At 50.0% G+C, this 18,140-nt stretch overlaps 1 protein-coding gene across 7 annotated transcripts in view; it reads left to right on the top strand.

Annotated features, from left to right (window-relative positions):
* The window catches only part of DLEC1 (DLEC1 cilia and flagella associated protein), a 92,179-nt gene that overhangs the window by 51,749 nt on the left and 22,290 nt on the right, over positions 1-18,140 (top strand). For all 7 annotated transcript variants that reach the window (XM_030812120.1, XM_030812119.1, XM_030812118.1 and 4 more), the window contains 13 exons: positions 1,195-1,282; positions 2,355-2,528; positions 3,318-3,454; positions 5,049-5,141; positions 9,622-9,712; positions 10,443-10,605; positions 11,715-11,907; positions 12,729-12,787; positions 13,409-13,577; positions 14,019-14,112; positions 14,343-14,473; positions 14,584-14,742; positions 17,123-17,262. In XM_030812120.1, the coding sequence (XP_030667980.1) occupies positions 1,195-1,282; positions 2,355-2,528; positions 3,318-3,454; positions 5,049-5,141; positions 9,622-9,712; positions 10,443-10,605; positions 11,715-11,907; positions 12,729-12,787; positions 13,409-13,577; positions 14,019-14,112; positions 14,343-14,473; positions 14,584-14,742; positions 17,123-17,262 (1,691 nt within the window). The remainder of the gene's footprint in view (positions 1-1,194; positions 1,283-2,354; positions 2,529-3,317; positions 3,455-5,048; positions 5,142-9,621; positions 9,713-10,442; positions 10,606-11,714; positions 11,908-12,728; positions 12,788-13,408; positions 13,578-14,018; positions 14,113-14,342; positions 14,474-14,583; positions 14,743-17,122; positions 17,263-18,140) is intronic.

Genomic DNA, 18,140 nt, shown 5'->3' with positions numbered 1-18,140 from the left:
GAAAATGAAAGGAATTGAAATTAAGAGAAGGGAGAGATTGAAGGGTGGCGCCAAGATTGAAAGGAGAAAAGTTGAGGGATAGTGAGGGAGGTTGGAGAAGAGAGTAAAAAGAGGCTGCTTACCGGATTTGAAATTGGTGAGATGTTTCTTGGGCTGGTCGGTCTGAGGACCTGAGGTCGTAGGTGGATCTTTCTCACAGAGCAAAGAACAGGAGGACAGGGGATTGATCTCCCAAGGGAGGTCCCCTGATCCGAGTCGCGGCACCAAATTTGATGCACGTCTGTGTGAAGAGACTACCAAACAGGCTTTGTGTGAGCAATAAAAGCTTTTAATCACCTGGGTGCAGGCGGGCTGAGTCCGAAAAGAGAGTCAGTGAAGGGAGATAGGGGTGGGGCCGTTTTATAAGATTTGGGTAGGTAAAGGAAAATTACAGTCAAAGGGGGTTGTTCTCTGGCGGGCAGGAGTGGGGGTCGCAAGGTGCTCAGTGGGGGAGCTTTTTGAGCCAGGATGAGCCAGGAAAAGGACTTTCACAAGGTAATGTCATCACTTAAGGCAAGGACTGGCCATTTACACTTCTTTTGTGGTGGAATGTCATCAGTTAAGGCAAGGACCAGCCATTTACACTTCTTTTGTGGTGGAATGTCATCGGTTAAGGCGGGGCAGGGCATTTTCACTTCTTTTGTGTTTCTTCAGTTACTTCAGGCCATCTGGGTGAATACGTGCAAGTCACAGGGGATGCAATGGCTTAGCTTAGGCTCAGAGGCCTGACAGTCAGATCTATTCCTGCCTTCATTTTTACCTTGTATTTTATTTATTTTTAAAATTTTAAACTAATTTTTTTTTTTTTTTTTTTTGTAGAGACAGAGTCTCTTCATGTTGTCCAGGCAGGTCTCAAACCTCAAGTGATCCGCCTGCCCCAGCTTCCCAAAGTGCTGGGATTACAGGCGTGAGCCACCACACCTGGCCTGTATTTAATTTTTTTCTATGGAAACTTCCCAAAACAAACAAAAGTACATAGGATGGCATAATGAATCCCCATGTACCCCTCAGCCAGCCTTGACAGTTACCAACATGTGGCCAAGCCTATTTCATTTCTACCTCTACCCCCTTCCCATATTAGAATAAATCCTGGACATCGTATCATTTCGTCTATAAGTGTTGCTGTCTAAAAGAGATCATCTTACCTTTCAACAGATGGTCATTGCACTGCAGAACACCACCACAACCAGCCGCTACCTGCGAGTCCTCCCGCCTTCCACGCCATACTTCGCTCTAGGACTGGGTACGTTCAGTATTTGTAAGTTCATTAGTAGTAGTGGTAATAGTAGTGGTGGTATTAGTAGTAATGGTAGTAGTAGTAGTGGTGGTGGTAGTAATGGTAGCAATGATAGTGGTAGTAGTAGTAGTGATGGTGGTAGTAGTAGTGGTGGTGGTGTAGTAGTGGTGGTGGTAGTAGTGGTGGTGGTGGTAGTAGTGGTAGTGGTGGTGGTAGTAATAGTGGTAGTGGTAGTAGTAGTGGTGGTGGTGGTAGTAGTGGTGGTGGTGGTGGTAGTAGTAGTGGTGGTGGTGGTAGTAGTAGTAGTGGTGGTAGTAGTGGTGGTAGTGGTGGTGGTGGTAGTAGTGGTAGTGGTGGTGGTAGTAATAGTGGTAGTGGTAGTAGTAGTGGTGGTGGTGGTAGTAGTGGTGGTGGTGGTAGTAGTAGCAGTAGCAGTAGCAGTGTGGATTGCCTCAAAGTCACTTGCTGGGCTTGCTGCCAGTTGCTGACTCCTGCCCTGAGTCTAGAGCCCGGGCCTGGACTCCCCCCATCAGCAGTCCTTGAGGGCTCCTCATCCTCCACCGGTCCTTAGAGCCTTGACAGCTCCTTTCTCCTGACTGCCTCCACCCAGGCACTGGTCCTGCTATCTCCCCACTCCTTGTGCTGCCATTCTCCTCAATCAGGCCCTCTGCATTCCTCACTTAAGCCTCGGCAGCAGTCCCCCAGCCAGCCTTCCTACTTTAGTGTCACAGTGTTTGTCTCAAGAACAACTCTGATCATGTCACCCCTGCTCAGAAATCTCAAAAGTTTCTCTGCTATCCACCAAAGAAATTCTAAGCCATAGGGCCAGGCATGGCCCCACCTGACCTTTCTGGATGGATGGTGTCATTTCCCCCCAGGCTCTGGCATGCTTACCTGGAGTTGCCACCCTTGCAGCCTGCTCCCCTCGCATGCCCTTGTCCTGCCATCAGCACGGCTTTGGCCCAGAAGGCACTTACAGAGCCAGCCCTGGCAGTGGCTGGGGTCTGTACCAGCTGAGCTCAAGCCCTGGTGGCTGGCTGCCCCCTGGATCCTCACTTGTCACTTTTGTCATGCACAGGGATGTTCCCAGGAAAAGGTGGAATGGTGGCTCCTGGAATGACCTGCCAGTACATTGTCCAGTTTTTTCCCGACTGCCTTGGGGATTTTGATGATTTTATTTTAGTGGAGACCCAGTCAGCCCGCACACTTCTGATCCCCCTGCAGGCTCGGAGGCCGCCCCCCGTGCTGACATGTGAGTGTGCACCGTAGCTTCCCACAGATTCAGTTAAGGTTGGAGAGTCCCCATAAGGACTGCCTGCCTCTCGGGTTCCCTTTGTAGCAGCACGCAACTTGGTTCTCTTGGGCAGGGGCCGTGGGTCCTGCAGAGGAAACTGCTAGCAGCTTCTGTAGCCATCCACAGTGTCAAGCCATGATTGTTCTGCTTGCTTTTGGGTTTTCTCAGTGGAGGTTGACTCACAGAGGGGGATGAGGCCAAGAGTCCAGCTAACCCCACCATAGGTTTTGCTGGCTTATGAACATCCTTGAGGGGACCTGTGCCACAGTGGGCAAGGAAGAAGTGCCTGTGCACCCTGAGGAGTCCTAACAGGTCGTTGTTGTCCTCGTGGCTGTGGGGGTAGGAGTCCTTAGCAAAGCTGGCTTCAGCTGGGCTCCCTCAGTGACAAGCTTCTACAGTTGGGCATAGGCTGGAATTTGGGACCGTGATCCCCCTTACTTCTGCCATAGCCCCCAAGGACCATGCTGGGTTGCCCTGGCTGAGCATGAATCCACAATGGGCACTGACTTCTGCTGCTCTAGCCAGGAGTGAATAGAGTCCCATGGCACTATTTCCATGTGGCCAGCAGCAGCCTGGGCAGAGCCCAAGTGGGTGCAGGGTCAGGACATGTCCCCACTCATCCTGTCTGCATAGGGTGCTGGGCTGGGACCAGCTGTCCTGATCTCTGGACCTCAGGAGAAGCATGACAGTAGGGCTTATTCAGAGTGACCTGTTGTTTCTCTTGCACATATTCTTCTGTGGCTACAGTGTCACCGGTGTTGGACTGTGGTTACTGCCTCATTGGGGGAGTCAAGATGACCAGATTCATCTGCAAAAATGTGGGTTTCAGTGTTGGCAGGTTCTGCATTATGCCCAAAACAAGCTGGCCACCACTAAGTTTCAAGGTGAGTGATCACAGGTTGCTAACTGGAAAAAGTACAAATCCATCAAAGGAAATAATCCCCAGAGGAACTTGCTAGAGTATACCTATGATTGGAAACACACAGAACGTAGAGTGTTGTAAACTCTCTATGCAACTGCCACAACCCGAATGAGATGGATGTGTAAGGGGACCAGTGTTGTAATTCTGGTTATGTCACTAATACCTGTACATGCTGGGCAAGCGGTATCACCTCTCTTATCCTTCAAGCTCTGGCTCAAATGTGACTGCAATCACTCGTTCAGTCCTTCTTTATTGTAGCAAATGACTGAATAGTTCAGAGGTTACAAATTGGCTGCCCTTTGGCCAAATTCTGGTATTTATTTGGCACAGCACTTAACATTTTTTGAGCCAACATTTAAAAATAGATTTGGCTGGGCGCGGTGGCTCACACATGTAATCCCAGCACTTTGGGACGCTGAGGCGGGCAGATTACCTGAGGTCAGGGGTTTGAGACCAGCCTGGCCAATATGATGAAACACCGTCTCTACTAAAAATAAAAAATTAGCCGGGTGTGGTGGCATGCGCCTATAGTCCCAGCTACTCAGGAGGCTGAGGAAGGAGAATCATTTGAACCCGGGAGGTGGAGGTTGCAGTGAGCTGAGATCGCACCACTACACTCCAGCCTGGGTGACAGAGTGAGACTCCATCTCAAAAAAAAAAAAAAATGGAGATTTTTACATAAAGTTCTACATTTCCAGTCCTTTGAAAAATTGGAAGATATGCAGGCCAGGGCCAGGATTCACTGTGAGCCTGTTGGCCAGGGCTGGGGGCAGGCCCTGTGTTCCTTGTCCTAAGTGCCCAGCTCCACCAGTCCCAAGAGCATCCCAGCACTGACACCATCCATTAGCATGCTGACACCATCCATCAGCACTGACACCATCCATCAGCATGCTCACACCATTATTTTTCTCATAGCAAAGATATTTATTTGTACCCAGAAAACAAGGGATACATCTAGAGGACGACATTTCAAGATGTTCCAAGAAAGACATTTCACTCATTTCTGTTACTGACCAGGGTCTTATAGGCATGGGTTTGTGTCCCTGGCATGCTAAGTGACTTCTTGTGTAGGCACTGGGGCTGCAGCTCTCGTGACTCAGGAGCTTGTAGCCAGGGGTGGGTCAGGGTTGGAGGCAGACACATATGCTAGCACCCGTGACACTGGGTGTTACGGTAAGGAAAGGACAATGTGCTTTGGGAGCCCAGGGGAGGGCCCACTCAGCTCACCTCCTGAGTGAGACCTTCTCACATGCCTGTCACTTTGTGTTCCAATCACTCGGTGGTGGTGTTCCTTGTACCTCCTGCCAGTAGTCAGCTCTTCACAGATGTTCTAAGACTTACACTCCTTAACCTTCAGAACCTCACCTGGTACCTGGTGATGGCTGAGTAAATGCCTGCTGAATGAATAAGCCTCAGTTTCTTCATTACCATGTAACTGGATGATCCTTAAGTTCCTTCACATTGCAAAATGGATGTTTGAAGGAGAGAAGTTTGCAATCTGAACACTGGCTTTTACAATTTCTTCCATACTGTTGGGTAATCTGCTTTTCTTTAAGGCCATTGCAACCATCGGCTTTGTTGAACAACCTCCTTTTGGAATCCGGCCTTCGGTGTTTGAGTTGGCCCCGGGACATGCTATATTAGTGGAGGTAGGTAATCAGACATTGGCGTATATTTCCTCAACTGTTTGCATGCTTGCATTTGTCTCTGTTTTCATGACTCAAGTGTCCAGTCCCATCTCATATCCCAGCCTTAGTGACTTCTGGGTAGACGCATATTCTTGCATTCTGTAGGGTGATGTCAGATGTCATTTGACTGTCTTATGAGCATTTTCACAAAGCAAATGCAGATAGCCCTAGCATCACATCACAAACCTGAGCCTCGCTAGTCCACACCTTTAGTCTGGGAGCCACCTCCACCAATGTCCAAGCTGCCTCCAAGATCTTCCCTTGGTTCTTCAGTCTCTCTTGGGTCTTCCCTCCCCCAGGCCCCTCTATCGTCTGGTACCTGATTATTGTGGTTATTGTGGCTTTGTTCTCGCTTTCCTGCTTCATCCTCAGTTTGTATAGTCAGCAAGGCCCACCTCCATTACGCCTCATCCTGAACCTCTGCAGAAGCTCTCAGCAGTCGCCCCTGGCTATGGGCATCTCCTTTCCTAACTGGCCCCTTTTGCTGCCCCCTTCAGCTGATCACACCTGCTTGCTGGTCCCCAGAGGTGCCCATGAGAAATGGTGATACTTCCTGTCCCTGTTGCAGCACACTGCCACTCTCCCCGACTCCTGGTTTAGGAGTCTGACTCCACTTCATGTGACTGGGTGTGGGCTGCCACAGACATGCTTGGCCTTTCACACTAGCCTGCCGAGGGAGGCCCCTGACATTCAGGAGCAAAAACTGTCTGGCTTCTGGGGGGTGGATTTGGCCTGTGCCATATCACGAGGTAGTGAGATCCAGCAGCCCTTATTAGTTCTTAAACTCAGCTGCACATTGCAATCACCTGAGAGACCTGGAAACAACACCAAGGCCCTACCCCTGAGGTTCTGAGTTCACTAGACTGGGCTGTGGCCTGGGTGCCGGCCTTCTAAAGTCCCCCAGGGAATGCTGGTGTGCAGCCAAGTTGGAGTTCAACTGCCACAGCGACTCTGCCATGCTGTCAGGAAGGGCTTCCTCTTATCAGCTGCTTTCTAGTTTCAAGCGCCCAGTAGGTTCTGCAGCCCCAGGATGTGGCTCTCTTATTCATGTCCCTGCTGATCTGATCCCTGATGAGAAACTAGTTCTTGGGATTGAGACTGAGCCAGTTCAGGGGCGTCGTCAGGCCTCATCTACTGCTGAGGGGCAGGTTGGGTCTACAAGGCCCATACACAGGCCAGGTTCCCTGTTCTCTTAGAGTAGTCCAGGCCTTGTCACAGGCTCATCGAAGCTTTAAGGAATTGGAGCTGCTCTGCCCTGGACATCCCCCTCATCCCGTCCTCCTGGGATCTCCAAGTAAAGGAAGAGGGTAGCAGCAGGACTCTTAGGGGAGCAGTGAGGGAGCCAGGGGAGGCTTTCCCCTTGGCATTTCTTGCATATTTTGTTTATTGATTGTTTGGGATTTTGTCTGTTCCAAAATGTATTCATAGTTCCAAATAAGATCTACATTTGCGTTATTAAAAATTCAAAAGAGAGACTGGGTGCAGTGGCTCAGGTCTGTACTCCTAGCACTTTGGGAGGCTAAAGCAAGAGAATTGGGAGTTAAAGACCAGCCTGGGCAACATAGTGATATACTGTCTGTATAGACAATTTTTAAAGTAAAAAATAAATTCAAAAGAGCCAGGTGTAGTGGCTCACACCTATAATCTCAACACTTTGGGAGGTCAAGATAGGAGGATCACTTGAGGCCAGGAGTTTCAGGTTACAGTGAACTGTGATTGAGCCACTGTACTCCAGCCTGGGCAACAGAGTGAAACCCTGTCTCTAAAAATAAATAAATAAAAATAAAAAACATTCAGAAGATGCAAACAGGTAAACAGTGAAATGCTCCCTTTCGCCCCAGTTTCTCAGCCATCCAGAGGCCACACCTGGCCAGTTTTCTGAATGCCCTTCCAGAGATAGTCTATGCCCAAATAAGCAACTGCACGTTTTCTCCCCCCATTTTTTTCTTCACACACAAAGTTGCCCACTCTATACTCTGTTCTTTGCCTTGTGTTTTCTACTTAACTCTGTATCTTAGAGATCATTCTCATATGTTTTAATAACTGCATGGTATCCTACTGTGTGAATGGACCATAATTTAGTTCAGCAGTCTTCTGCTGATTGACCTGAAGATTTTTTTCTGATCTCTGGCTACAAATTGTACATACATCACTCTGTCCAAGGATGAGTCTACCCACAGGACACAGTCCTTGAAGTAGATTTGCTGATCCAGGGCTTTGTGCCCTCATAATTGTAATGCATGTTGTCAAAATCCTTACCATGCAGATTGTACCAATTTATACTTTCAACAGCAATATGTAAGGGTGTCTGTTTCTTTACACCTTTGCCAATACAGTATATTATCAAACTTAGAAATGTTCATGGACGTTGTATAAAAAAACATATACAAAAATAGAGAGAATAATGATCATCCATGTATTCATTACTCATCTTCAGCAATTGTCAACTCTTGGCCAATCTTATTACATCTATACCCCTCTATTTCTGTCAGCCAATCCCCACCCTGTTCTTCTAGATTATTTTGAACAAAATCAAGACAAAATATCATTGCACTTAACAGAATGAAACTAGACCTGTATCTCTCACCATATGCAAAAATTAACTTATTAATAAAATGGATTAAAGATTTAAATATAAGACTTGAAAATGTAAAACTACTAGAAGAAAATGGGGGAAATCTGTATGACATTGGTCTGGGCAATGATTTTTTGTATATGATCTCAAAAGCACTGGCAACAAAAGTGAAAATAGGGGCCAAGTGCGGTGGCTTAGCACTTTGGGAGGCTGAGGTGGAAAGATTGCTTGAGCCCAGGAGTTTGAGACCAGCCTGGGCAACATAAGGAGACCCCATCTCTATAAAAAATTTAAAAAACTAGCTGGTGTGGTGGCATGCACCTGTGGTCTCAGCTACTTGGGAAGCTGAAGTGGGAGGATTGCTTGAGCTCAGGTGTTAGAGGCTGTAGTGAGAAACGATCACACCACCGCACTCCAGCCTGGGTGACAGAGCGAGACCCTATCTCAAAAAACAAAACAAACAAATGAACAAACAAAAAAACATGAGAAGACAAATGGGATTACCTCAAATGAAAAAGTTTCTACGCAGCAAAGGAAACAAGCAACAGTGAAGAGACAATCTGTGAAATGGGAGAAAATCCTATCACATCTGAGGAGGGGTTAACTCCCAAAATATATAAGGAACTTAACGCAATAGCAAGAAAACAACCTGCTTTTTTTAATGGGCCAAAGACCAAATAGACATTCCTCAAAAGAAGACATATAAATGGTCAACGAGTATATGAAAACATTCTCAACATCATTAATCATCAGGGAAATGCAAATTAAAACCACAGTGAGCTCCCACCTGACACCCATTAGAATGGCTATTATCAGAAAGATGAAAGGTAAGTGTTGGCGAGGATGTGGAGAAAAGGGAATCCTTGCCCACTGTTGATGGGAATGTAAATTAGTACAGCCGTTATGGAAAATAATATGGAGTTCCTTCAAACAATTAAAAATGGAACTACCATGTGATTCGGCAGTCCTACTACTAGGTATATATACAAATGAAATCTGGCTGGGGTGCAGTGATGTGATCATTGCTCACTGCAGCCTCTAACTCCTGGGCTCAAAAGATACCATTTAAAAGATATCCGCACTCCTATGTTCATTGTGTCATTCACAATAGGCAAGCTGTGGAATCACCCTAAGTGTCTATTGATAGAGGATAAAGAAAATGAGGTATATCGGCCGGGCGCGGTGGCTCACGCCTGTAATCCCAGCACTTTGGGAGGCCGAGGCAGGCAGATCACCTGAGGTCAGGAGTTCGAGTTCAAGAAAATGAGGTATATGTACACAATGGAATAACAGCCTTGCAAAAGAAGGAAATCCTGTCATTTGCGGCAACATGGATAAGTCTGGAGGACGTTATGTTAAGCCAAGCACAGAAAGACAAATACTGCATGATTGCACCTGTATGTTAGACCTTAAATAATTGAACTCATAAAAGCAGAGAGTAGAATGGTGGTTACCGGGGCTGGGGGTTGGGGGAATTGGGGAAAAAATAGAAAACAAATCATTGCATTTATGACAGCTCACCTTCTGCTCTTTGCCAGTATGAGTGGTAAAAAGCCATTCTTCTGGATGGTTTTCATTGACATTTCTCTTATTATGGATGAGGGTATGTGTTGTCATTCATTTAAGGGCCATTTGTATTTTGGTCTCTGTGAACTTTATCTTCATATCCTTTCAGCTTGCTCACTGCTTTTCTCTGGGGTGGAGCTAGGGTAAAACACTTGGCCTTAGGAGTAAGGTGGGAGGTGGCAGGGAGGGGAACAGTGAAGAGCAAAGAAAGGGGTGTGTGTCTGAGAGGAGGAGGGTGGGAGGCAGGGAGGGTGGAAGCCCTTTAATGGGAGGTAACGGAACAACCCTTCTCTCCCCCAGGTCTTGTTTTCCCCAAAGAGCCTAGGAAAGGCAGAGCAGACCTTCATCATCATGTGCGACAACTGCCAGATAAAGGAGCTGGTGACCATAGGTGGGCTTGAGTGTACTCCCAGGGGCAGGGCTGGAGAGGCTGCCCCAGCTCCAGGGCCCACTGACCGCACTAGCATTAGCAGCAGCCCACCTGTTCCCTCTCTGTGTCAGGAGCGCACATTAAGAATGCTGCAGCCTCCAGCTGCCAGAGTCTAGTTTCAGGCCCATTGCTCTGGTCTGACTTTGGAGACCCAAGCCAGTGTGGCCTCCAAGACAGTCCAAGGAGCCTTCTAGCAAGAGACAGATGGAAACCTGGGGTGAAATCTTTCATTGTTTCATTTTGAAACTCACTTTGATCTCCTTTGGGGAATTGCCAGTGGCTCATACATAAACAGCCAGAGCCACCTCTAGATTTCTGTAGGGTTAGAAGAGGCATCCTAGGAATTGTGACAAGATGCCCCTGGCTGCTCCTCCCTCCCTTCCCTCCCTCCCTCCCTCCGTCCTTCCCTCTTTTCCTCCTTCCCTCCCTCGTTTTCTCCCTTCTTCTCTCCCTTCCTCATTAATCGAGTGCCTTCTATACGCTAGGTTCTCAAAATCACCTCCTTTTGGTCTTCAAAGATGTGAGAACATTAACCTGTGTGCGGATATCCCCCTTTTCCCTCTAGTGTGAGCTTGCAGGAATCATGGTCAAGGCCAGCTGCATGTGGATGGCAGCATGGGTCCTGCAGCAGCCTTGGCCTGATTTCAGCCCTAGTGAGCCTTCACTGACTTCACTTACCCTACTTTGGCAGGAATTGGGCAGCTGATTGCTTTGGATCTGATCTATATTTCTGGTGAAAAAAGCCAACCAGACCCTGGAGAGCTCACAGACTTAACAGCCCAGCACTTCATACGATTTGAGCCTGAAAACGTTCGGTCCACGGCTAGGAAGCAGCTGATTATTAGAAATGCTACGTAGGTAACCCCTGTGTATGCCCCAATACCCAACCCTTCTCCTGGCTTACCTGGCCCTGAGTCCCAGTGAGACAGGAGGTCCTTCCAAGGGCCTGGGGAAGACTGGGCACAGAATGGGTATCCAGATTCAATTGAGGGATCCAGATTGACCCAGTCTATCATGGAAACCAGAAGCCACTCTTGGCTACTTAAATTTAAATAAATTAAGAGCTCACTTCCTCAGTGGCACCAGCCAGATGTAGCTAGTGGCTGTCATATTGGACAGTGCATATCTGTAAGATCTCCATCCCTTCAGGAAGTTATGTTAGATAGTGCTGCCCCAAATCATCCTGGACCATCCCTAGCCAGCCCCAGCTTTCCAGAGAGGACATACTATGCCTGTGTAGGGGAAGCCATCCAATTCCCAGGGGCAGACAGACTACAGTCTGTGGGTTTCATTCTCCTTGCCATTTATTTCCTGACCCACCTCTGAGCACCACCATGACACCAGGACAAATCTCAGGGAGCCTCCCAACCAGGGCTGCCCTGGGGACCCGAGACATTACACGGGACTCTGTCACCCCTCCTCTGGGATAGCTGCAAGTCCTGCCCCTCCTATGCTATGGAGTGGCCACTGTTCCTGTTGGCAGCCAGTAGGCACATATCTTTCTGGACACAGCTGTCCTGGGAGCCCATAAGGGGGAAAGGCAGAGGGCAGGATGGGGTTGATGTGGCAAACCTTGGAAACTCATGTGGTGAGAGACACTGCAGAAGATCTTCCCAATACTGGGGGGTGATGCATAGCCTCCTCCACTTTAATGATTGGAGCATGAGTTCCTGAGTTACCATGTGCCCTGAGTCATGGTAGGTCCAACCTCCAGCTGCCATGGCTGGGAAGCGAGGAGCTCTCTTACATAATTTCTGTCTTAGACCCTCTCACCCACCTGCTGCCCCTCACCTAGGTCCCCCCGCCCAGGCTCCTCCATTGGAAGGGTGTGAAGGCTGACCTAGTCTCTTCCTGTTCCCAGGTCCTTTCCTGCTCCCTCCTGGAGCAGGGCAGGGAGGCATGGGGTGGAGGGACCTGGTCCCAGCGGAACTGGGACATGGCCTTGGATGCGTTGCTCCCACAGGCACGTGGAGCTGGCCTTCTACTGGCAGATCATGAAGCCCAACCTGCAGCCCCTCATGCCTGGAGAAACCTTCAGCATGGACGGCATCAAGTGCCACCCCGACAAGGAGACCGCCTTCTCCATCATGCCGAGAAAGGGGGTTCTCAGCCCCCACACAGACCACGAGTTCATCCTGAGCTTTTCTCCTCATGAGGTTCAGATGGTGTCATCTCAGTAGCCACACATGGTTGGATCATGTATTTAGACCCCCCACCTGTGTTCTTTAATCACACTGAAGCCACAGCTGGGTCCACTGAGGTGCCATCCTGCCCAGGCCAGCACTTGGCTAAGTTGGGTTGGAGTACACACCTGGTTTGTGGGGTGAAGCAACTCATTTTGTCTGGTCCTGATCCCAGACTCACCCCGTCTGCAGCAAGACCCTTGGCCGGCTTCCTCAGCTCTGGGTGTCTCCCACATGTCTACTATGGCAAAAAACATTACCATCCCCACCCATACCACAGCAGCCCCTAGAGAGAGTGAGGTGCAGGGACCTGAGGGCAAGGTTAGCACAGCGTTGGCCCCAGCATGGAGGGAAGCCCTGTGGGCCACGGTTAGGCTAGAAGGGAATTCGAGCTGGGCATGAAAAGGATGCTCCGGGGCCATTGTTAGTGGGTTTGGGGCTGAGATGAGTGATCCTGCCTCTGGTCCCAGCATCCAGCTGCCTCGTTGTCTATCCTGGGAGGGTGTGGTGCTTCAGACACGTTGAGGGGCTTTGTCAGCATCAGGAAGGCCTTTCCTTTGCTTCTTGCCCCCAGGCCCAGCTGAGACAGGCCCCTGAGTCCTGGCTCATGTTCTGGCAGCAACTTCACTTTTCCTAAGGAGGGGAGGAGGCAGCAGGGAAGCATCCCTGGGTTTTCAGAGGTCCTTCTGGTGGCTAGGCTAAAGGGAGGAAGAATTCCTGCCATGCCCCAGCCTTCTCCAGGACAACCTGCTGGAATGCAGTGGTGTTTTCAGGGCACTGTGTTTGCCTTGCAGCTGAGGGATTTTCACAGTGTGCTCCAGATGGTGCTAGAGGAAGTCCCAGAGCCTGTAAGGTGAGAGAAACTGGGCCCTGGATGAGAAGTGGGCAGCTGGGCCTTCCCCCACCTTGAGGGTTCTCCTGAGGAAGGTATCAGGTGAGGGGGAGTGGGCAGCCTGTTCCCGCAGGCTTTGGGGAGTGCGAGCATTTTTTTGCCTTGCCCTGGCAACCCAGCCCTGCAATGGGCTGAGCACACTAAGCTCGCTAAACTCACTATGAGGCCACCCCAGGAACTTTGGAGCTGCGCCCCAGGCCCATTGCTGCTCTTGGGGAGCCAAACTGGGGGGCCCTCGGTGGTGGTGAGTGCGGAGGGAAGGCTTTGCCCCCACGGTGTAAACCTTCAGGCTGGGGCTCCAGTCAGCCCGGTGCAGAGAACCCAGGCTGGAGGGCTGCAGAATGGTCCCTGGAGGCAGCAGGGCAGTGCCCCTGTCCCAGTCCTTAGGCTAAACCACTGTCACAGCCATCGGTGCTCGTCACCTTTCAGGCACTGGCTAATGCCTCTGATTTAGGGGGCTCAGGAGCTGTGGGCTAGGCAGTGTTTTCTTTTCACAAGGCCAAACGTGGGACAGAGGCAGGGACACTCTAGGACATGCTTCCGGGTGTGCTGGCTCCTAGCTAACTGTGGGTTTGTGTTTAGTTCAGAAGCAGAGAGCCTGGGGCCCTCCTCCTACTCTGTGGATGATGTGATCGTCCTGGAAATCGAGGTGAAAGGCTCAGTAGAACCTTTCCAGTTTCTCTTAGAGCCATATGCCCTCATCATCCCAGGGGAGAACTACATTGGGATAAATGTGAAGAAGGCTTTTAAGGTAGGTAGTTGTCTCTCCCCTGCCTAGGCTGGCCGAGACAGTGCTGACATGGGTGCGAGTGTAGGGAGGATATAGCAGGAGGGGCAGATGGTAGCAGCCACTGCATGGAGGCTGAGGCTGTTCCCAGGGCTTTGAACCCAACTTGACTTGCACAGATGCATAGACCAGGCATGGCTGTCTTTTGTCAGCCTCCCAGAATCCTCTGAAAGTTAGGGCTATGGAACCTATTCCCGTCCTTGGCAGAGTATGTCAGCCACATGCACTGCAGTGTGGAGGAAGGATGCTTTTGGGTTGGGAGGCCCATGGCTTTGGGTGGCCAGGAATTAGCCGGGAAGTGTCATATGGACTCTTTACGAGCCCACGATCCTACAGTCCTTCAGCAGGTACAGAATTGACATGAAGGGGCAGTAAGTGGGCAGCCCGGTCTCGGGTGTCTTTCAGATGTGGAACAACAGCAAGTCACCCATCAGATACCTGTGGGGGAAGATCAGCGACTGTCACATCGTTGAAGTGGAGCCTGGCACAGGGGTCATAGGTACCCTGGGGACTGCAGGAGGGGTTGCGACCAGCCTGGGGCTGGCTCAGGAAGAAATCTTCAGAGTTAAAGGGGCTTGTGCAGGGCTCTTGGTGTCCTATGACTGCTCCGTGAGGCCTGGGAAGTGAGGGACATGAGAAGTCTGTGCAAGCCAGATGTCTGGGCCCAATCATAGGAGGAAACTGCCTCTGCTGCTCCTCTCCACCTCTCCCTTTCCCTCTCTCTCTCAGAGCCCAGTGAGGTCGGGGATTTTGAGTTGAACTTTACTGGGGGTGTCCCTGGCCCCACAAGCCAGGACCTGCCGTGTGAAATCGAAGACTCGCCCTCGCCAGTGGTGTTACACATTGAGGCAGTCTTTAAGGTGCTGCAGGTGGAGCTGGGCAGTGGGGTGGGCCCAGGGAGGTAGGTGGCAGGGCTGGGACACAGAGCCATCCCCAGGTGGTCCAGTGACAGGCCCCCTGGGTATCTCAGGGGCCTGCCCTCATCATCAACGTCTCAGCCCTTCAGTTTGGTCTGCTCCGCCTGGGGCAGAAAGCCACAAACTCCATCCAGATCCGGAACGTCAGCCAGCTCCCAGCCACATGGCGCATGAAGGAGAGCCCAGTCTGCCTCCAAGAAAGGCCTGAGGATGTAAGTCGGGCACTAGTGGTTCCTCTGGTGACCCCACAATGAGCCCGTTTAGCTTGCCCTGGTGAAACTTGCCCTGGTGTGTTTAGATCAGAGCTTCGAGGCTGGTGGAGGAAAAGCCTGCCTGGTGACTTCTGCCTGGTGGTGCCTCTGGTTCTCCCCATCGCTGAGGCAGCTCAGCTCCTCTCTAGAGCCAAATGTAATCCCCCTCAGCATTTCCTGTGCCTTTCGCTACCATCGGATTCAGAAATAGGATGTAGGTTTCTCCCTCAGAGCTGCCTGAGGCAGGAAGAGATGGGCAGCTAGGTTGGGCAGGAAGCCTCCAAGGCTGCTGCTGCTCCGGCCACATTCCCGCCTCCTCCCCACTCTCTGGAAGGTTCGGATCCTCCCAGGGATCTGCTACCAGATGGCATCTGGTCACAGGCCGGCAGCCCAAACCCAAGGCTCCAAAAAGAAAATTCAAGATTTATTTCCACTCAAATAGCACTTTTCTTTTCACTATAAAAGTAGGAAAAAAAGCAGCTAAGTATTATCATAATCATATTTAAATGCAATGGGTAATCTGGAACAAGACAAAGTCACACAAATCACCAGCTATTCGCAAAGTGCCCGCAGTGAGTCATACATCACTGCCCCTTCACCACGGCATGGCTGCAGCTCCCTGGTGGACTGCACATGTGAGACCCTGGCCATGTCTGGTGACCACACTCTCCTTCTGGCTGCTTCCCACCGAGGTCCGCATCCTGCTTGCCCACTTGCCCTCTGAGTCAGAACACCGCACACTTTTCCTTCTGTATTAAGGAGCCCAGGGAAGGCAATCCAAGCCACGCATATACCTTATTGTGCTAGTGTGCATTCCCTTTCTCCAGGAAAGTGGACTTTCCATTCCAGGGAGGCCTCGCTCCTTTACCTGATGGCCTGTAGCTGGGCACTCTGAAACCTAGAAGTTATGACAGCGTGCATCAAATTGCCAGCGCCATTGCCAAGTACCTGTTACACAGGCTTGGAGTTCAATGCTTTCCCTCCCAGGGCTCATTGATCTCCCACCATGGATCCTGAAACCACAAAAGACTAAGGCTGGGGCTTGGGCTGGGATGGGGCTGGGGGCAGGCTGGCATCAGTATCTTTAGTGTCCACGTTATGTTTAGCCAAGAACCCTTTCTTCAAATGAAACTTTATGCAAAAGCCTAGTACATAGAATAAACTGTGATTGCTCCAGCCACCCAGAGACCCCCTTGTTCGGCACCTCCGCCCCATCCTGCTTCTCCCCACATTCCAGTCCCCTGCACTTCCAGGGATTTCCTGGATTTTCCAGAGCACAGTTAGAAGCTTACAGACCTCAGGCAGCCTCTTCATTTGACAGAGGAGAGACTGGAAGGGGCAGGGCTTCCCCAGGGCCATACGGCTGATGGGTAGCAGCATCGCATCTGATCCCTCTTCTCTAGTTTCCAGTCTGTGGTGTTCTCCCACTGTGAAGAATAACTATTATAATGGAAATAATTGCCAATGTTATAGTATTGTAAGATAATCCCCTCTCTACAGTTCTCTGCATGCTATTCTTTTGAGCTCTCAAAAATAATGTTGGGGTTTGGGGTTTGTTAGATGGTCTCAGATTAGAGGACACAGAGCTGCTGAAACCCAACCCTAGACTACAGCCACCCCCAGAGCTCCAGAGCCCCAAGGGAGATGCAGATGAGCAACAAAGACAAAATAAAGCAAAGTGGCTCCTTCCTTACAGGGACAAGTGTCCTCTCAGTCAGGGCAGGAAGAATGGAATGTAAAGAGCCCTCCGCAGATGGGGACACTTTTCTTCCTGCTCTTTCCCTTCCCCTCTCCCTTTGTGTGTGTGCCTGGCGTGGGAGGAGGGGCAGATGGGGGCGGGGTGGGGGGGGCAGGTAAATGAGACTGAGCCTGCAGTGGGGGACAGAAGGTGGGGGAAAGACCACGTGGGTGCAAAGGAGAAATCTGTGGCCACAACAGACTCTCCCCTCCCCTAATCTAGTGACCTGGTGGCTTTCCACAGTTGAAGCTGCTCAGAGGGCCACCCCCCCTAGTTTGGCTCACCAGCTCTCCTCTGGCTCCCCAGCTCTCCCCATTTTCCCTGGAGCACCTCCCTCCACCTTCTATCTCTCACATCTGGGCCAGGGCATGGGGCCCTCTGACTTATGTATTCCTTTACTTGGAGACTCAGTTTCTATGCTCTTAATCCTGAGACTCTTGTGGCTGTGGTCCCCCACCTGCTTGCCTGTTTCTGGATCCCAGATGGCTCTTGGAAGAGCTGGGGCAGCTTAGGAGTGACTGTGGTTGGGCATGGCCAGCCCCCAGTTCCTCTGCAATTCCAAGTGTCCTCAGTGCTTATCCTCCTGAGTGTTCTCCGGGGCAGGTGTCTCCCTTCGACATTGAGCCTTCGAGTGGCCAGCTTCACTCTCTGGGGGAGTGCAGGGTGGATGTCACCTTGGAGGCCCTGCACTGCCAGCATCTGGAGACTGTCCTGGAGCTGGAGGTGGAAAATGGGGCCTGGAGGTAAGGGGGCCATGGGAAGAGCCACTACAACAAACTCTATGAATATTCGTGGTGTATTTATCTATATTATGTATTTATCTAGAGATGTTCTGGATTTAAAACTATTGAATCCAGAAAATTAGTATTCTATAAAATTTGTAAATTACTGAAAAGAAACTCAAAATGACTCATAATCCATTCCCTAGAGATGATCCACTGATAATATTATGTATATATCTTTCTAGGGTGTGTGTATTAAAGAGACATAAATTAGTATAACTACTTTCGAAACTACTTTAGCATCAGCTAGTGTTTGCCCTTCTGAGTATACTCCCAGGGAAATCCTTATACATGCACGGTGGGAGATGTGTGCTCATGTTGGAATGCTCAGGCTGGACTGTTCCTATAGGAAAAACTAGAAAAAACCACTGTCTGTCAACAGGAGAATGGACATTTAAAAAGTGTGACATATTTAAATGAGCACATACCATTGTATTCTGGGAGGAACATGCTAGAGGTTCCACAGGTATTAGTAGTAGTCCTTTTTTTCTTCTTCATTCTCCCTCCGCTCCCCCACTTCCCTCCCTCTCTCTCTTTCTTTCTAGTGGAAAACTTCTCACATATATAAAAACAGAGAGAATAGTATAATAGACCCCCACATTCTCTTTCCTCCCTTCAATAATTGTCAACTCACTGCAAGTACTGTTTCATCCATATCCCCTATCTCCTTCTCCCCACTCCTTCCCAAATTATTTTCAAATAAAATATTCATTTTCCTGCTGGGCATGGTGGCTCACGCCTGTAATCCCAGCACTTTGGGAGGCCGAGGCAGGTGAATCACGAGGTCAGGACTTCGAGATCAGCCTGGCCAATATGGTGAAACCCCGTGTCTACTAAAA

Source organism: Nomascus leucogenys, chromosome 4 (genome assembly GCF_006542625.1).
Source record: "Nomascus leucogenys isolate Asia chromosome 4, Asia_NLE_v1, whole genome shotgun sequence".
NCBI lineage: Eukaryota > Metazoa > Chordata > Mammalia > Primates > Hylobatidae > Nomascus > Nomascus leucogenys.
This window is presented reverse-complemented; position numbering and strand designations above follow the sequence as displayed.